The sequence below is a fragment of the Gigantopelta aegis genome, chromosome 1 (genome assembly GCF_016097555.1).
Source record: "Gigantopelta aegis isolate Gae_Host chromosome 1, Gae_host_genome, whole genome shotgun sequence".
Taxonomy (NCBI): domain Eukaryota; kingdom Metazoa; phylum Mollusca; class Gastropoda; order Neomphalida; family Peltospiridae; genus Gigantopelta; species Gigantopelta aegis.
In genome coordinates this window covers 42,754,796-42,773,055 of record NC_054699.1, presented here as the reverse complement: position 1 = coordinate 42,773,055, position 18,260 = coordinate 42,754,796, and the positions used below count along the sequence as shown (strand labels likewise).

Sequence of the window (18,260 nt, the reverse complement as noted above, 5' to 3'; positions counted from 1 at the left end):
ATGGTGCATATACAATATTACTTGCTACTAATGAAACAAAAGGTAGCGGGTGTCCTATCTAAGACTATATGTCAAAATTACCAAATGTTTGAAACCCAATAATAACCGATGATTAATAAATCAATGTGCTGCAGTTGTGTCGTTAAACAATACAAACTTCTTTTTAAAAATATATACAACATGAAACTTTAAATTCAGTTTATTACGCTTCTGACACACAACTGAATTTAAAATCTCAACGGTTTCGTTTTCAAATTCCTATTTTATTAACTATACATTATGTATCGTTAGACAGTGCGGCATGGGAGGTATGCACCTTAGACCAAGCAGCATAGAAGGCACGTGGCTCTAGACCAAACAGCATTGGAAACCTGTCGAGCAATCCTTGTCTGGGACGACACGGGCTGGGTCACATTTGGGGACAAGACACGACGCTCCAGGGATGTTCTGGCATACTGAAATTGTTTAAACATAGATGTTTTGATATACTGAAATTCTTTAAACATAGATGTTTTAACATACTGAAATTGTTTAAACATATATGTCTTGACATACTGAAATTCTTTAAATATAGAGGTTTTATCATCTAGACATTGGTTAACTATAGATGTTTTGGCATACTAAAATTGTTTAAATATAGATGTTTTAACATACTTAGATTGTTTCAACATAAATGCTCTGGCATACTGAGATTGTTTAAATATAAATGTTTTGATATACTGAAATTGTTTAAACATAGATGTTTTGGCATACTAAAACAACTGTTTAAACATAAAATACAAAATAATATGTTTTGGCATACTAAAATAACTGTTTAAACATAAAATACAAATATTATTTATCATACAGAGTATTGGGGTTGGGGTGGGTGGGATAGGCAGGGGAGAGCATCAGGTTTTACATGGTCATTTTAGTATGTCTTTCAATATACCCTAAGAAAGATATAATGAGAACACTTGGTATTTTACACCAAATATCAGTCATCATTAACATAGTAATGTCTTTATAAAGTACAAAGATGTAATGTGAGATTCAATGTCAGTAGATTCAATGTCATTAATGTGAGATTCAATGTCAATAATGTGATACTGAATGTCAGAAACATGGTTAACTTCCTAACACTATGGACGACGGTTCGCTGTTTACATATTTTAAAGTCGCAGACCCTAGTGTCAGTCAACCTGTAGCACACCTGGATCAAGTTAAAACAGAGTGAAATAAGAGTCTGAGACGATGAACCGGGGAAATACCCTCTAAAAATAGACTACAGCTCGTCTCCAAAACCCTTACTTCTCAGAGGTATGTGCGTTTACAAAATATCAAACCTGATTTCAGTTATAAAACAAAATAGCTCTGATAGTGAAAAATACGTCATAGTGTTTAAAAACTAGGGTCTGTCGCTTTAATAATTGTGTTTTATTTACCTCTGTCTTCAGTAGTTGTTATAACCATAGCTGTAGGAACTGCTGTAGATGTCATGGTAGTTGTAGGAACTACTGTAGATGTCGTTGTTGTTGTAGGAACTGTTGTAGATGTCATGGTAGTTGTAGGAAGTGTTGTAGATGCCGTGGTAGTTGTAGGAACTTCTGTAGATGTCGTTGTTGTTGTAGAAACTGCTGTAGACGTCATGGTAGTTGTAGGAAGTGTTGTAGAAGCCGTGGTAGTTGTAGGAACTGCTGTAGACGTCATGGTAGTTGTAGGAAGTGTTGTAGATGCCGTGGTAGTTGTAGGAACTGTTGTAGAAGTCGTGATAGTTGTAGGAACTGCTGTAGACGTCATGGTAGTTGTAGGAAGTGTTGTAGATGCCGTGGTAGTTGTAGGAACTGTTGTAGAAGTCGTGGTAGTTGTAGGAACTACTGTAGATGTCGTTGTTGTTGTAGGAACTGCTGTAGACGTCATGGTAGTTGTAGGAAGTGTTGTAGATGCCGTGGTAGTTGTAGGAACTGCTGTAGATGTCGTGGTAGTTGTAGGAACTTCTGTAGATGTCGTTGTTGTTGAAGAAACTGCTGTAGACGTCATGGTAGTTATAGGACGTGTTGTAGAAGCCGTGGTAGTTGTAGGAACTGCTGTAGATGTCGTGGTAGTTGTAGGAACTGCTGTAGATGTCGTGGTTGTTGTAGGAACTGTTGGAGATGCAGTGGTCGTTGTAGATGCCGTGGTCGTTGTAGGAACTGTTGTAGATGTGGTAGTTGTAGGAACTGTTGTAGATGTCATGGTCGTTGTAGGAACTGTTGTGGATACCGTGGTCGATGTAGGAACTGTGGTAGATGCCGTGGTCGATGTAGGAACTGTTGTAGATGCCGTGGTTGTTGTAGCAACTGTTGTAGATGTCGAGGTCGTTGTAGGAACTGTTATAGATCCGATCGTTGTAGGAACTGTTGTAGATGCCGTGGTAGTTGTAGGAACTGCTGTAGATGTCGTGGTTGTTGAGGGAACTGTTGTAGATGCCGTGGTCATTGTAGGAACTGTTGTAGATGACGTGGTAGTTGTAGGAACTGTTGTAGATGTGGCAGATGTAGGAACTGTTGTAGATGCCGTGGTAGTTGTAGGAACTGCTGTAGATGTCGTGGTTGGTGTAGGAACTGTTGTAGATGCTGTGGTCGTTGTAGATGCCGTGGTCGTTGTAGGAACTGTTGTAGATGCCGTGGTAGTTGTAGGAACTGTTGTAGATGTGGTAGTTGTAGGAACTGTTGTAGATGCCGTAGTAGTTGTAGGAACTGCTGTAGATGTGGTAGTTGTAGGAACTGCTGTAGATGTCGTGGTTGTTGTAGGAACTGTTGTAGATGCCATGGTCGTTGTAGGAACTGTTGTAGATGCCGTAGTAGTTGTAGGAACTGTTGTAGATGCCGTGGTCGTTGTAGATGCCGTGGTGGTTGTAGGAACTGTTGTAGATGTCGTGGTAGTTGTAGGAACTGTTGTAGATGTGGTGGTTGTAGGAACTGTTGTAGAAGTCGTGGTGGTTGTAGGAACTGTTGTAGATGCCGTGGTTATTGTAGGAACTGCTGTAGATGTCGAGGTCGTTGTAGGAACTGCTATAGATGTGGTCGTTGTAGGAACTGTTGTAGATGCCGTAGTAGTTGTAGGAACTGCTGTAGATGTGGTAGTTGTAGGAACTGCTGTAGATGTCGTGGTTGTTGTAGGAACTGTTGTAGATGCCATGGTCGTTGTAGGAACAGTTGTAGATGCCGTAGTAGTTGTAGGAACTGTTGTAGATGCCGTGGTCGTTGTAGATGCCGTGGTGGTTGTAGGAACTGTTGTAGATGTCGTGGTAGTTGTAGGAACTGTTGTAGATGTGATGGTTGTAGGAACTGTTGTAGATGTCGTGGTGGTTGTAGGAACTGTTGTAGATGCCGTGGTTATTGTAGGAACTGCTGTAGATGTCGAGGTCGTTGTAGGAACTGTTATAGATGTGGTCGTTGTAGGAACTGTTGTAGATGTCGTGGTTGTGGTAGGAACTGTTGTAAATGCCGTGTTCGTTGTATGAACTGTTGTAGATGCCGTGGTTGTTGTAGGAACTTTTGTAGATGTCGTGGTCGTTGTAGGAACTGTTATAGTTGCCGTGGTCGTTGTAGGAACTGTTATAGATGCCGTGGTAGTTGTAGGAACTGCTGTAGATGTCGTGGTAGTTGTAGGAACGTCTGTAGATGTCGTTGTTGTTGTAGAAACTGCTGTAGACGTCATGGTAGTTGTAGGACGTGTTGTAGAAGCCGTGGTAGTTGTAGGAACTGCTGTAGATGTCGTGGTAGTTGTAGGAACTGCTGTAGATGTCGTGGTTGTTGTAGGAACTGTTGGAGATGCAGTGGTCGTTGTAGATGCCGTGGTCGTTGTAGGAACTGTTGTAGATGTGGTAGTTGTAGGAACTGTTGTAGATGTCATGGTCGTTGTAGGAACTGTTGTGGATACCGTGGTCGATGTAGGAACTGTTGTAGATGCCGTGGTCGATGTAAGAACTGTTGTAGATGCCGTGGTTGTTGTAGGAACTGTTGTAGATGCCGTGGTAGTTGTAGGAACTGCTGTAGATGTCGTGGTTGTTGAGGGAACTCCTGTAGATGCCGTGGTCGTTGTAGATGCCGTGGTCGTTGTAGGAACTGTTGTAGATGACGTGGTAGTTGTAGGAACTGTTGTAGATGTGGTAGATGTAGGAACTGTTGTAGATGCCGTGGTAGTTGTAGGAACTGCTGTAGATGTCGTGGTTGTTGTAGGAACTGTTGCAGATGCAGTGGTCGTTGTAGATGCCGTGGTCGTTGTAGGAACTGTTGTAGATGTGGTAGTTGTAGGAACTGTTGTAGATGTCATGGTCGTTGTAGGAACTGTTGTGGATACCGTGGTCGATGTAGGAACTGTTGTAGATGCCGTGGTCGATGTAGGAACTGTTGTAGATGCCGTGGTTGTTGTAGGAACTGTTGTAGATGCCGTGGTAGTTGTAGGAACTGCTGTAGATGTCGTGGTTGTTGAGGGAACTCCTGTAGATGCCGTGGTCGTTGTAGATGCCGTGGTCGTTGTAGGAACTGTTGTAGATGACGTGGTAGTTGTAGGAACTGCTGTAGATGTGGTAGTTGTAGGAACTGTTGTAGATGTCATGGTCGTTGTAGGAACTGTTGTGGATACCGTGGTCGATGTAGGAACTGTGGTAGATGCCGTGGTCGATGTAGGAACTGTTGTAGATGCCGTGGTTGTTGTAGCAACTGTTGTAGATGTCGAGGTCGTTGTAGGAACTGTTATAGATGTGGTTGTTGTAGGAACTGTTGTAAATGCCGTGGTCGTTGTATGAACTGTTGTAGATGCCGTGGTTGTTGTAGGAACTTTTGTAGATGTCGTTGTTGTTGAAGAAACTGCTGTAGACGTCATGGTAGTTATAGGACGTGTTGTAGAAGCCGTGGTAGTTGTAGGAACTGCTGTAGATGTCGTGGTAGTTGTAGGAACTGCTGTAGATGTCGTGGTTGTTGTAGGAACTGTTGGAGATGCAGTGGTCGTTGTAGATGCCGTGGTCGTTGTAGGAACTGTTGTAGATGTGGTAGTTGTAGGAACTGTTGTAGATGTCATGGTCGTTGTAGGAACTGTTGTGGATACCGTGGTCGATGTAGGAACTGTGGTAGATGCCGTGGTCGATGTAGGAACTGTTGTAGATGCCGTGGTTGTTGTAGCAACTGTTGTAGATGTCGAGGTCGTTGTAGGAACTGTTATAGATCCGATCATTGTAGGAACTGTTGTAGATGCCGTGATAGTTGTAGGAACTGCTGTAGATGTCGTGGTTGTTGAGGGAACTGTTGTAGATGCCGTGGTCGTTGTAGGAACTGTTGTAGATGACGTGGTAGTTGTAGGAACTGTTGTAGATGTGGCAGATGTAGGAACTGTTGTAGATGCCGTGGTAGTTGTAGGAACTGCTGTAGATGTCGTGGTTGTTGTAGGAACTGTTGTAGATGCTGTGGTCGTTGTAGATGCCGTGGTCGTTGTAGGAACTGTTGTAGATGCCGTGGTAGTTGTAGGAACTGTTGTAGATGTGGTAGTTGTAGGAACTGTTGTAGATGCCGTAGTAGTTGTAGGAACTGCTGTAGATGTGGTAGTTGTAGGAACTGCTGTAGATGTCGTGGTTGTTGTAGGAACTGTTGTAGATGCCATGGTCGTTGTAGGAACTGTTGTAGATGCCGTAGTAGTTGTAGGAACTGTTGTAGATGCCGTGGTCGTTGTAGATGCCGTGGTGGTTGTAGGAACTGTTGTAGATGTCGTGGTAGTTGTAGGAACTGTTGTAGATGTGGTGGTTGTAGGAACTGTTGTAGAAGTCGTGGTGGTTGTAGGAACTGTTGTGGATGCCGTGGATATTGTAGGAACTGCTGTAGATGTCGAGGTCGTTGTAGGAACTGTTATAGATGTGGTCGTTGTAGGAACTGTTGTAGATGCCGTAGTAGTTGTAGGAACTGCTGTAGATGTGGTAGTTGTAGGAACTGCTGTAGATGTCGTGGTTGTTGTAGGAACTGTTGTAGATGCCATGGTCGTTGTAGGAACAGTTGTAGATGCCGTAGTAGTTGTAGGAACTGTTGTAGATGCCGTGGTCGTTGTAGATGCCGTGGTGGTTGTAGGAACTGTTGTAGATGTCGTGGTAGTTGTAGGAACTGTTGTAGATGTGATGGTTGTAGGAACTGTTGTAGATGTCGTGGTGGTTGTAGGAACTGTTGTAGATGCCGTGGTTATTGTAGGAACTGCTGTAGATGTTGAGGTCGTTGTAGGAACTGTTATAGATGTGGTCGTTGTAGGAACTGTTGTAGATGTCGTGGTTGTGGTAGGAACTGTTGTAAATGCCGTGTTCGTTGTATGAACTGTTGTAGATGCCGTGGTTGTTGTAGGAACTTTTGTAGATGTCGTGGTCGTTGTAGGAACTGTTATAGTTGCCGTGGTCGTTGTAGGAACTGTTATAGATGCCGTGGTAGTTGTAGGAACTGCTGTAGATGTCGTGGTAGTTGTAGGAACGTCTGTAGATGCCGTGGTTGTTGTAGGAACGTTTGTAGATGTCGTGGTCGTTGTAGGAACTGCTGTAGATGTCGTGGTATTTGTAGGAAATGTTGTAGATGTGGTAGTTGTAGGAACTGTTGTAGAAGTCGTGGTCGTTGTAGGAACTGCTGTAGATGTCGTTGTTGTTATAGATGCCGTGGATTTTGTAGGAACTGTTGTAGATGCCATGGTAGTTGTAGGAACTGTTGTAGATGCCGTGGTAGTTGTAGGAACTGTTGTAGAGGCCGTGGTAGTTGTAGGAACTGCTGTAGATGTCGTGGTAGTTGTAGGAACTGCTGTAGATGTCGTGGTTGTTGTAGGAACTGTTGTAGATGCCGTGGTTGTTGTTGGAACTGTTGTAGATGCTGTGGTTGTTGTAGGAACTGCTGTAGATGTCGTGGTAGTTGTAGATGCCGTGGTCGTTGTAGGAACTGTTGTAGATGACGTGGTAGATGTAGGAACTGCTGTAGATATCGTGGTTGTTGTAGGAACTGTTGTAGATTCTGTGGTCGTTGTAGATGCCATGGTCGTTGTAGGAACTGTTGTAGATGCCGTGGTAGTTGTAGGAAATGTTGTAGATGTGGTAGTTGTAGGAACTGTTGTAGATGCCGTAGTAGTTGTCGGAACTGCTGTAGATGTGGTAGTTGTAGGAACTGCTGTAGATGTCGTGGTTGTTGTAGGAAATGTTGTAGATGCCATGGTCGTTGTAGGAACTGTTGTAGATGCCGTAGTAGTTGTAGGAACTGTTGTAGATGCCGTGGTCGTTGTAGATGCCGTGGTCGTTGTAGGAACTGTTGTAGATGTTGTGGTAGTTGTAGGAACTGTTGTAGATGTGGTCGTTGAAGGAACTGTTGTAGATGTCGTGGTTGTTGTAGGAACGTTTGTAGATGTCGTGGTCGTTGTAGGAACTGTTATAGCTGCCGTGGTCGTTGTAGGAACTGTTGTAGATGCCGTGGTATTTGTAGGAACTGTTGTAGATGTGGTAGTTGTAGGAACTGTTGTAGAAGTCGTGGTCGTTGTTGTAGGAACTGCTGTAGATGTCGTTGTTGTTATAGATGCCGTGGATTTTGTAGGAACTGTTGTAGATGCCATGGTAGTTGTAGGAACTGTTGTAGAGGCCGTGGTAGTTGTAGGAACTGCTGTGTATGTCGTGGTAGTTGTAGGAACTGCTGTAGATGTCGTGGTAGTTGTAGGAACTGCTGTAGATACCGTGGTTGTTGTAGGAACTGCTGTAGATGTCGTGGTAGTTGTAGGAACGTCTGTAGATGTCGTTGTTGTTGTAGAAACTGTTGTAGACGTCATGGTAGTTGTAGGACGTGTTGTAGAAGCCGTGGTAGTTGTAGGAACTGCTGTAGATGTCGTGGTAGTTGTAGGAACTGCTGTAGATGTCGTGGTTGTTGTAGGAACTGTTGAAGATGCAGTGGTCGTTGTAGATGCCGTGGTCGTTGTAGGAACTGTTGTAGATGTGGTAGTTGTAGGAACTGTTGTAAATGTCATGGTCGTTGTAGGAATTGTTGTGGATACCGTGGTCGATGTAGGAACTGTTGTAGATGCCGTGGTCGATGTAGGAACTGTTGTAGATGCCGTGGTTGTTGTAGGAACTGTTGTAGATGCCGTGGTAGTTGTAGGAACTGCTGTAGATGTCGTGGTTGTTGAGGGAACTCCTGTAGATGCCGTGGTCGTTGTAGATGCCGTGGTCGTTGTAGGAACTGTTGTAGATGACGTGGTAGTTGTAGGAACTGTTGTAGATGTGGTAGATGTAGGAACTGTTGTAGATGCCGTGGTAGTTGTAGGAACTGCTGTAGATGTCGTGGTTGTTGTAGGAACTGTTGTAGATGATGTGGTCGTTGTAGATGCCATGGTCGTTGTAGGAACTGTTGTAGATGTGGTAGTTGTAGGAACTGCTGTAGATGTCGTGGTTGTTGTAGGAACTGTTGTAGATGCCGTAGTAGTTGTAGGAACTGCTGTAGATGTGGTAGTTGTAGGAACTGTTGTAGATGTCATGGTCGTTGTAGGAACTGTTGTGGATACCGTGGTCGATGTAGGAACTGTGGTAGATGCCGTGGTCGATGTAGGAACTGTTGTAGATGCCGTGGTTATTGTAGGAACTGCTGTAGATGTCGAGGTCGTTGTAGGAACTGTTATAGATATGGTCGTTGTAGGAACTGTTGTAGATGTCGTGGTTGTTGTAGGAACTGTTGTAAATGACGTGGTCATTGTAGGAACTATTGTAGATGTCGTGGTCGTTGTAGGAACTGTTATAGTTGCCGTGGTCGTTGTAGGAACTGTTGTAGATGCCGTGGTATTTGTAGGAACTGTTGTAGATGTGGTAGTTGTAGGAACTGTTGTAGAAGTCGTGGTCGTTGTAGGAACTGCTGTAGATGTCGTTGTTGTTATAGATGCCGTGGATTTTGTAGGAACGTTTGTAGATGTCGTGGTCGTTGTAGGAACTGTTATAGTTGCGGTGGTCGTTGTAGGAACTGTTGTAGATGCCGTGGTATTTGTAGGAACTGTTGTAGATGCTGTGGTCGTTGTAGATGCCATGGTCGTTGTAGGAACTGTTGTAGATGCCGTGGTAGTTGTAGGAACTGTTGTAGATGTGGTAGTTGTAGGAACTGTTGTAGATGCCGTAGTAGTTGTAGGAACTGCTGTAGATGTGGTAGTTGTAGGAACTGCTGTAGATGTCGTGGTTGTTGTAGGAAATGTTGTAGATGCCATGGTCGTTGTAGGAACTGTTGTAGATGCCGTAGTAGTTGTAGGAACTGTTGTAGATGCCGTGGTCGTTGTAGATGCCGTGGTGGTTGTAGGAACTGTTGTAGATGCCGTGGTTGTTGTAGGAACTGCTGTAGATGTCGTGGTAGTTGTAGGAACTGCTGTAGATGCTGTGGTTGTTGTAGATCCCATAGTTGTTATAGGAACTGTTGTAGATGCCGTTGTTGTTGTTGGAACTGTTGTAGATGTTGTGGTTGTAGGAACTGTTGTAGATGTTGAGGTAGTTGTAGGAACTGTTATAAATGTGGTCGTTGTAGGAACTGTTGTAGATGTCGTGGCCGTTGTAGGAACTGCTATAGATGTCGTGGTTGTTGTGGGAACTGTTGTAGATGCCGTGGTTGTTGTATGAACTGTTGTAGATGTCGTGGTTGTTGTAGGAACTTTTGTAGATGTCGTGGTAGTTGTAGGAACAGTTATAGATGTCGTGGTAGTTGTAGGAACTGCTGTGGATGCCGTGGTAGTTGTAGGAACTGTTGTAGATGTCGTGGTAGTTGTAGGAACTGCTGTAGATGTCGTGGTTGTTGTAGGAACTGTTGTAGATGCCGTGGTTGTTGTAGGAACTGTTGTAGATGTCGTGGTCGTTGTAGGAACTGTTGTATATGCCGTGGTAATTGTAGGAACTACTGTAGATGCCGTGGTTGTTGTAGGAACTGCTGTAGATGCCGTGGTTGTTGTAGATGCCGTGGTTGTTGTGGAAACTATTGCAGATGCCGTGGTCGTTGTAGATGCTGTGGTCGTAGGAACTGTTGTAGATATCGTAGTAAATGTAGGAACTGTTGTAGATGCCGTGGTTGTTGTAGGAACTGCTGTAGATGCCGTGGTTGTTGTAGATCCCATAGTTGTTATAGGAACTGTTGTAGATGTCCTGGTCGTTGTAGGAGCTGTTGTAGATGCCGTGGTTGTTGTAGGATCTGTTGTCGATGCTGTGGTTGTTGTAGGAACTGTTGTATATGTCGTGGTAATCGTAGGAACTGTCGTAGATGTCGTGGTCGTTGTAGGAACTGTTGTAGATGCCGTGGTCGTTGTAGATGCTGTGGTCGTAGGAACTGTTGTAGATATCGTAGTAAATGTAGGAACTGTTGTAGATGCCGTGGTTGTTGTAGGAACTGCTGTAGATGCCGTGGTTGTTGTAGATCCCATAGTTATAACAACTATGGGATCTACAGGAACTGTTGTAGATGTCCTGGTCCTTGTAGGAGCTGTTGTAGATGCCGTGGTTGTAGTAGGATCTGTTGTCGATGCTGTGGTTGTTGTAGGAACTGTTGTATATGTCGTGGTGGTCGTAGGAACTGTCGTAGATGTCGTGGTCGTTGTAGGAACTGTTGTAGATGTCGTGGTTGTTGTAGGAACTGTTGTAGATGCCGTGGTTGTTGTAGGAACTGTTGTAGATGCCGTGGTTGTTGTAGAAACTGCTGTAGATGTCGTGGTAGTTGTAGGAACTGCTGTAGATGCTGTGGTTGTTGTAGATCCCATAGTTGTTATAGGAACTGTTGTAGATGCCGTTGTTGTTGTTGGAACTGCTGTAGATGCCGTGGTTGTTGTAGGAACTGTTGTAAATGCCGTGGTTGTTGTAGGAACTGTTGTAGATGCCGTGGTTGTTGTAAGAACTGCTGTAGATGCCGTGGTTGTTGTAGGAACTGTTGTAGATGCCGTGGTTGTTGTAGGAACTTTTGTAGATGTCGTGGTCGTTGTAGGAACTGTTGTAGATGCCGTGGTTGTTGTGGGAACTGCTGTAGATGACGTGGTTTTTGTGGGAACTGCTGTAGATGCCGTGGTTGTTGTAGGAACTGCTGTAGATGCCGTGGTCGTTGTAGATGCCGTGGTAGTTGTAGGAACTGCTGTAGATGTCGTGGTAGTTGTAGGAACTGTTGTAGATGTTGTGGTAGTTGTAGGAACTGTTGTAGATGTCGTCGACGTTGTAGGAGCTGTTGTAGATGCCGTGGTAGTTGTAGGAACTGTTGTAGATGTCGTGGTCGTTGTAGATGCCGTGGTAGTTGTAGGAACTGTTGTAGATGTTGTGGTAGTTGTAGGAACTGTTGTAGATGTCGTCGACGTTGTAGGAGCTGTTGTAGATGTCGTTGTTGTAGGAGGAACTGTTGTAGATGTCGTTATTGTAGTAGGAACTGTTGTAGATGTCGAGGTCTTTGTAGGAACTGTTGTAGATGTCGTGGTAGTTGTAGGATCTGTTGTAGATGTTGTCGACGTTGTAGGAGCTGTTGTAGATGTCGTTGTTGTAGTAGGAACTGTTTTAGATGTCCTGGTCGTTGTAGGAACTGTTGTAGATGCCGTTGTTATTGTAGGAACTGTTGTAGATGTCGTGGTTGTTCTAGGAACTGTTGTAGATGTCGTGGTCGTTGTAGGAACTGTTGTAGATGTCGTGGTCGTGGTTGTTGTAGGAACTGTTGTAGATGCCGTGGTTGTTGTAGATGCCGTGGTAGTTGTAGGAACTGCTGTAGATGTCGTGGTCGTTGTAGGAACTGTTGTAGATGTCGTGGTCGTGGTTGTTGTAGGAACTGCTGTAGATGCCGTGGTCGTTGTAGATGCCGTGGTAGTTGTAGGAACTGCTGTAGATGTCGTGGTAGTTGTAGGAACTGTTGTAGATGTTGTGGTAGTTGTAGGAACTGTTGTAGATGTCGTCGACGTTGTAGGAGCTGTTGTAGATGCCGTGGTAGTTGTAGGAACTGTTGTAGATGTCGTGGTCGTTGTAGATGCCGTGGTAGTTGTAGGAACTGCTGTAGATGTCGTGGTAGTTGTAGGAACTGTTGTAGATGTTGTGGTAGTAGTTGTAGGAACTGTTGTAGATGTCGTCGACGTTGTAGGAGCTGTTGTAGATGTCGTTGTTGTAGGAGGAACTGTTGTAGATGTCGTTATTGTAGTAGGAACTGTTGTAGATGTCGAGGTCTTTGTAGGAACTGTTGTAGATGTCGTGGTAGTTGTAGGATCTGTTGTAGATGTTGTCGACGTTGTAGGAGCTGTTGTAGATGTCGTTGTTGTAGTAGGAACTGTTTTAGATGTCCTGGTCGTTGTAGGAACTGTTGTAGATGCCGTTGTTATTGTAGGAACTGTTGTAGATGTCGTGGTTGTTCTAGGAACTGTTGTAGATGTCGTGGTCGTTGTAGGAACTGTTGTAGATGTCGTGGTCGTGGTTGTTGTAGGAACTGTTGTAGATGCCGTGGTTGTTGTAGGAACTGTTTTAGATGTCGTGATAATTGTAGGATCTGTTATAGATGCTGAGGTCCTTGTAGGAACTGTTGTAGATGTCGTGGTAGTTGTAGGAACTGTTGTAGATGCCGTGGTTGTTGTTGTAGTTGTAGTCGTAGTAGGAGTCGTGCTAGTTATGGATGGGGTCGTTGTAGGGACTGTGGTAGACGTAGTCGTGGTAGTTGGATATATTGTTGGTCGTGTCGCCGACGTCGTAGTTGTTGTTGTTGAACGCCTCCATGGCGAAAACAACAAGAAATATAAACACTGGTTGACATCATCAAAATCAAATTCGTTATTCAGTGAACACATACGGAAAAAGTGTGTCCACCATAGTTGTTGAAATGAACCGATACGGGACAAATACCCATCGGGTTGGTCATCGTCAAATTCTCCGTCTACCGTTTGTACAGCCACTCGACTTACGCCATAATCCACAACAAGTATTAACCCAATGGATACGAAACTAAATATGAGTTTCATAACGAGCAAGTACCAGTGTATTTCTTTTCACTGCGTACAGTGTGAAAGTCACATCAGGGTTACTTAAAGTCATAAAATCGTTCACGTTTGGAGATGAAAATGTCTTATTTTGACGTTTTTCAACATGGCTCATCAAAGAAAATTGATGACGCAAGGAATGATTTGTAATAATTTACAAAGGTTTTGACAGCGGTGTTCACACGATTCACGTCTGTCACATGCACATGTCCTTAAAGGGACATTCCTTAGTTTCCTGCATTGTAAGATGTTTCCGACTAATAAAATATTTCTACGATTAAATTTACGTATTAAATATATTTTCTTGTTTAGAATATCAGTGTCTGTATACTAGTAGTCAATATGTTTCTGGTCGTGTTAATATTTGTAAGAAGCAGAAACTGGATTTTGTCTTCAAATAATTTCGTACGTACGAAAATATAATATTTTAGGAAATAAAATAAATTTAACCTAGAATAAATATTAAAACGATCAGAAACACGTTTAATATACCACCACTAATATTTTATGCAGATAAATATATTTGATATGTAATTACAATCGTTAAACAGTCTGTTAGTGGATAACATCTTAAAAACTGCAGCAAACTCAGGACTGTCCCTTTAATATGGAATACTTCGACCTCATAATAAATACACAAAGGCTAAAGTCAGCAATGATCTTCGATCCCGTGAATAAAATTAAAGTTTGTTTTGTTTAACGACACCACTAGGGCATATTGATTTATTAATCATCGGCTATTGAATAAGAAACAATTTGTAATTTTGACATATAGTCTTAGAGAAGAAACCCGCTAAAATGTTTCATTAGTGTCTAGGGATATTTTATATTCACCACCCCACAGATATAATAGCATATACCACGGCCTTTGATATATCAGTCGTGGTGCACTGGTTGGATCCAAAAATAGCCCAAATATTTCACCGACCGGGATCGACTCCAGGCCGACCGCGCATCAAGCGGGTCCTTTACCACTGGACTACGTCCCACCCCCACACAAAGGTATAGTCAGCATTATCTTTGATCCCGTGAATAAAGTTAAAGTTTGTTTTGTTTAACGACATTACTAGAGCACATTGTCCCGTGAATAGGTCCACTGAACTTTTAAGTTTTTATTTAATTTTTGTGTCCAAATTTTATTTAGGGTCCTAAGAACACACAATACTAAACTACTCTAGACAGATAATATCGAATTATTTGTCTTAATTACTTCATTTTGCATAGACGTAGTAAAATAGAATAGTTTAAAAAAAATAAAAAATTAATAAATAAATTAGCCGTAAATACTTAAATAAATAAATAATAAATAAATAAATAAACAAACAAGGATAATAAATAAATAAATAAATAAATAACTAAATAACTAAACGAATAAATAAATAAAATAGCATTACTTATCTACATTAAAACGAATCATTTATCAACTGTAAGGACAATATATTCCTTGGGTTGATTGAATATGGGAGATAACTACAAAATTAAGATAATTTATTAAAAATAAATATGGGATTATCTCCCTTATTTCACCAACTAATTTGTTTTTTTAAACTGTATCCTATGCGGTGTTGTGTGCATGTGTGTGGATATGTGTTGTGGTGGTGTATGTATGTCTGTAGATATGTGTGTTGTGGTGGTTGTGTGGTGGTGGTGGTGTGTATGTGTGTGGATATATTAAAAAATGGATAATCTTTTTTAATACACCCCACCCACCCACCCACATACAATCTTTTAAAAATATATATACAACGACATGGAACTTTAAATGCAGTTTATTACGCTTTTAACACACAACAAAATTTATAATCTCAACGATTTCATGGGCAAATCCGTATATATTTTTTGAACTATACGTTATGTATCGTTAGACAATGCGGCATGGGAGGTATGCACCTTAGACCAAGCAGCATAGAAGGCATGTGGCTCTAGACCAAACAGCATTGAAAACCTGTCGAGCAATCCTTGTCTGAGATGACACGGGCTGGGTCACAGTTGGGGACAAGACACGACGCTCCAGGGATGTTCTGGCATACTGAAATTGTTTAAACACAGATGTTTTAACGTACTGAAATTGTCTAAAAATAGATGTTTTGACATACTGAAATTGGATAAATATAGATGTTTTGACATACTGAAATTGTTTAAACATAGATGTTTTTAAATACAAAAATTGTTTAAACATAGATGTTCTATCATACTGGAATTGTTTAAATATAGATGTTTTGACATAATGAAATTGTTTAAACATAGATGTTTTGACATACTGAAATTGTTTAAACATAGATGTTTTGACATACTGAAATTGTTTAAACATAAATGTTTTAATATATTAAAGTGTTTAAATATATATGTTTTCAAATGCAAAAATTGTTTAAACATAGATGTTATGACATACTGAAATTTTTTAAACATATAGGTTTTTACATACTGAAATTGTTTAGAAATATATGTTTTCAAATATTAAAATTATTTAAACAGATGTTTTGGCAAACTGAAATTGTTTAAACATAGGTGTTTTGACATACAGGAAACGTTTAAAATAAATGTTTTGGCATACTGGAATTGTTTAAACAGAGATGTTTTAACGAACTGAATTTGTTTAAACATAGATGTTTTGACATACTTAAATAATTGTTTAAACATAGATTACATATACTGTTTCTCATATAGAATATTTAGGGGGAAAAGCATAGGTTTTTACAAGGTCGTTTTAGTATGTCTTTAAATATACCCTAAGAAAGAAATAACGAGAACATTTGGTATTTTAGACCAAATATTAGTCATCATCAACATCGTGATGTCTCTATACAGTACAAAAATGTACTGTGGGATTCAATGCCATTAATGGGATTCAATGTCATTAATGTGGGATTCAATGTCATTAATGGGATTCAATGTCATTAATGTGGGATTCAATGCCATTAATGTGGGATTCAATGCCATTAATTTGGGATTCAATGTCATTAATGGGATTCAATGTCATTAATGTGGGATTCAATGTCATTAATGTGATATTGAAGAAGAAGAAGTTTGTTTTTGTTTAACGATACCACTAAAGGACACTGATTTATTAATCATCGGTTATTGGATGTCAAACATTTGGTAATTTTGACATATAGTCTAAAGAAGGAAACTCGCTACATTTTTGCAATAGTAGCAAGGGATCTTTTATATGCACCATCACATAGACAGGATAGCATATCCCACGACCTTTGATATACCAGTCATGGTGCACTGGTTGGGGCTAGAAATAGCCCAATGGGCCCACCGAAGGGGATCGATCCCAGACCGACCGCTCATCAAGCGAACGCTTTACCACTGAGCTACGCCCCGCTCACTTAATGTGAGATTCAATGTCATTAATATGAGATTCAATGTCAATAATGTGAGATTCAATGTCATTAATGTGAGATTCAATATCAATAATGTGATATTGAATGTCAGAAACATGGTTAACTTCCTAACGCTATGGACGACGGTTCGCTGTTTACATATTTTAAAGTCGCAGACCCTAGTATCAATCAACCTGTAGCACACCTGAATCAAGTTAAAATAGAGTGAAATAAGAGTCTGTGACGATGAACCGGGGAAATACCCTCTAAACATAGACTACAGCTCGTCTCCAAAACAGTTACTTCTCAGAGGTATGTGCGTTTATAAAATATGAAAAATGCATTTCGTGGTATTAAAAAGACTAGAGCTCGTGGTTATAAAACTTTTAGAATCCAGACTCAATCTCTAATGACGTCATACACACAATTTGTATGGCGTTGTTAGGACATTAGTGTCTTAGACTCTATTAGTTTTTATAAGCACCATGCCAGGATGACCAGAGAAAACGGCTCTAATAGTGAAAAATACGTCTTAGTGTTTAAAAACTAGGGTCTGTCGCTTTAATAATTGTGTCTTATTTACCTCTGTCTTCAGTGGTGGTTATAACCGTAGTTGTCGAAACTGTTGTAGATGTCGTTGTTGTTGTTGTTGTTGGTGTTGGAGTTGTTGTTGAAGAAGGCACCGTGGTACTCATGGCTGTGGACGTTGTAGGGACTGCGGTAGACGTAGTCGTGAGAGATGAATATATTGTTGGTCGTGTCGCAGTTGTTGTTGAACGCAGTCGTGGCGGACGTCTCCATGGCTGAAACAACAAGAAATATAAACACGGGTTGACTCCGTCTTCAAAATCAAATTCGTTAATCAGTAAACACCTAAGACGGAACAAGTGTCTCCACCATTGTCGAAATGAACCGATACCGGACAAATAGCCACCGGGTCGGTGATGGACAAAATATCCGTCTACCGTTTGTACAGCCACTCGACTTAAGCCATAATCCACAAGAAGTATTAGCCCGATGAATACGAAACTAAATACGAGTTTCATAACGAGCAAGTGCAGTGTCTTTCACGTTTGGAGATGAAAATGTCTTGTTCTGATGTTTTTCAACATAACTCATAAAACAAAATGGGCGACACTAGGATTAAATTGTAATAATTTACAAAGGCTATGACAGCGGTGGCATCATAATTCACGTCTGTCACATACAGTTTATACATGCGCATGTCATGAACAGGGGATACTTTGACTTTATAATAAATAAATACGCAGAGGTTAAAAATGAAGAAGTGTGTGTAATGTTTAACGACACCACTAGAGCTGATTTATTAATGATCGGCTATTGGATGTCAAACATGTTGTAATTTTGAGATATAGTTTTAGAGAGGAAACCCGCTAAAAAAAATTTCCATTAGTAGCAAGGGATCTTTTATATGCAACACCCCACAGACAGGATAGCATATACCGCGGTTTTTAATGTACCAGTCGTGGTGCGATGCTTGGATCGAGAAATAGCCCAATGGGCCCACCGACGGGGATCGATCCTAGACCGACCGTACATCAAACGAGTGCTTTACCACTGGGCTAACGTCCCGCCCCACACACAGAGTTTAAGTCAGCATAAGCTTTGATCCCTTGAATAAAGATTAAGTTTGTTTTGTTTAACGACGCCACTAGAGCACATTGTTTCGTGAATAGATCCACTGGAAGGGCGGGGGGGGGGGGGGGGGTACCTCGTAAGATCGGTCGACTCAGCCTCACTCTCAGGTGCTGGCTTTATGGGTCGACCCCCCCCCCCCCCCACACACACACACACACGCGCGCACAACGGCGTAGGAGGAATATATACATATTTCTATAAACACGTAACAAGATGAAAGAGAAATACAAAAGTTAAATTACAATGATTGTGAATTAATTCCTATGAACATCTGCATACAACATAAAGCTGTGAATATTCATAAAAATACAA

At 41.5% G+C, this 18,260-nt stretch overlaps 1 protein-coding gene and 1 long non-coding RNA gene across 2 annotated transcripts; both read right to left on the bottom strand.

The window, feature by feature from the left end:
- Positions 1 to 213: 213 nt before the first annotated feature.
- Positions 214 to 14,175, bottom strand: LOC121381890 (putative uncharacterized protein DDB_G0282133). The gene is made up of 11 exons (XM_041511328.1): positions 14,171 to 14,175; positions 13,119 to 13,153; positions 11,174 to 11,321; positions 9,883 to 10,607; positions 8,830 to 9,848; positions 8,227 to 8,474; positions 7,483 to 8,195; positions 7,366 to 7,424; positions 7,309 to 7,334; positions 1,425 to 7,277; positions 214 to 455 (listed from the first exon to the last, which is right to left on the bottom strand). The coding sequence occupies exons 1-10, from the start codon at positions 14,173 to 14,175 to the stop codon at positions 1,433 to 1,435; spliced, it is 8,823 nt and encodes a 2,940-aa protein (XP_041367262.1). The 3' UTR covers positions 214 to 455; positions 1,425 to 1,432.
- A 539-nt stretch (positions 14,176 to 14,714) lies between these two features.
- Positions 14,715 to 17,619, bottom strand: LOC121368225. The gene is made up of 2 exons (XR_005957489.1): positions 16,873 to 17,619; positions 14,715 to 14,989 (listed from the first exon to the last, which is right to left on the bottom strand). It is a non-coding gene; the product is annotated as an uncharacterized LOC121368225 (long non-coding RNA).
- Between the last annotated feature and the right edge of the window lie 641 nt (positions 17,620 to 18,260).

What these genes read in the sequence shown, in the direction of transcription:
- LOC121381890 (XM_041511328.1), bottom strand. An exon ending in ACACCGCTGTCAAAACCTTT is followed by an intron (nt 11,322 to 13,118) that starts GTAAATTATTAC and finishes CATCTACAACAG; the next exon opens with CTCCTACAACGTCGACGACA. An exon ending in CAACGACCACATCTACAACA is followed by an intron (nt 7,278 to 7,308) that starts GTTCCTACAACT and finishes CATCTACAACAG; the next exon opens with TTCCTACAACGACCACGGCA.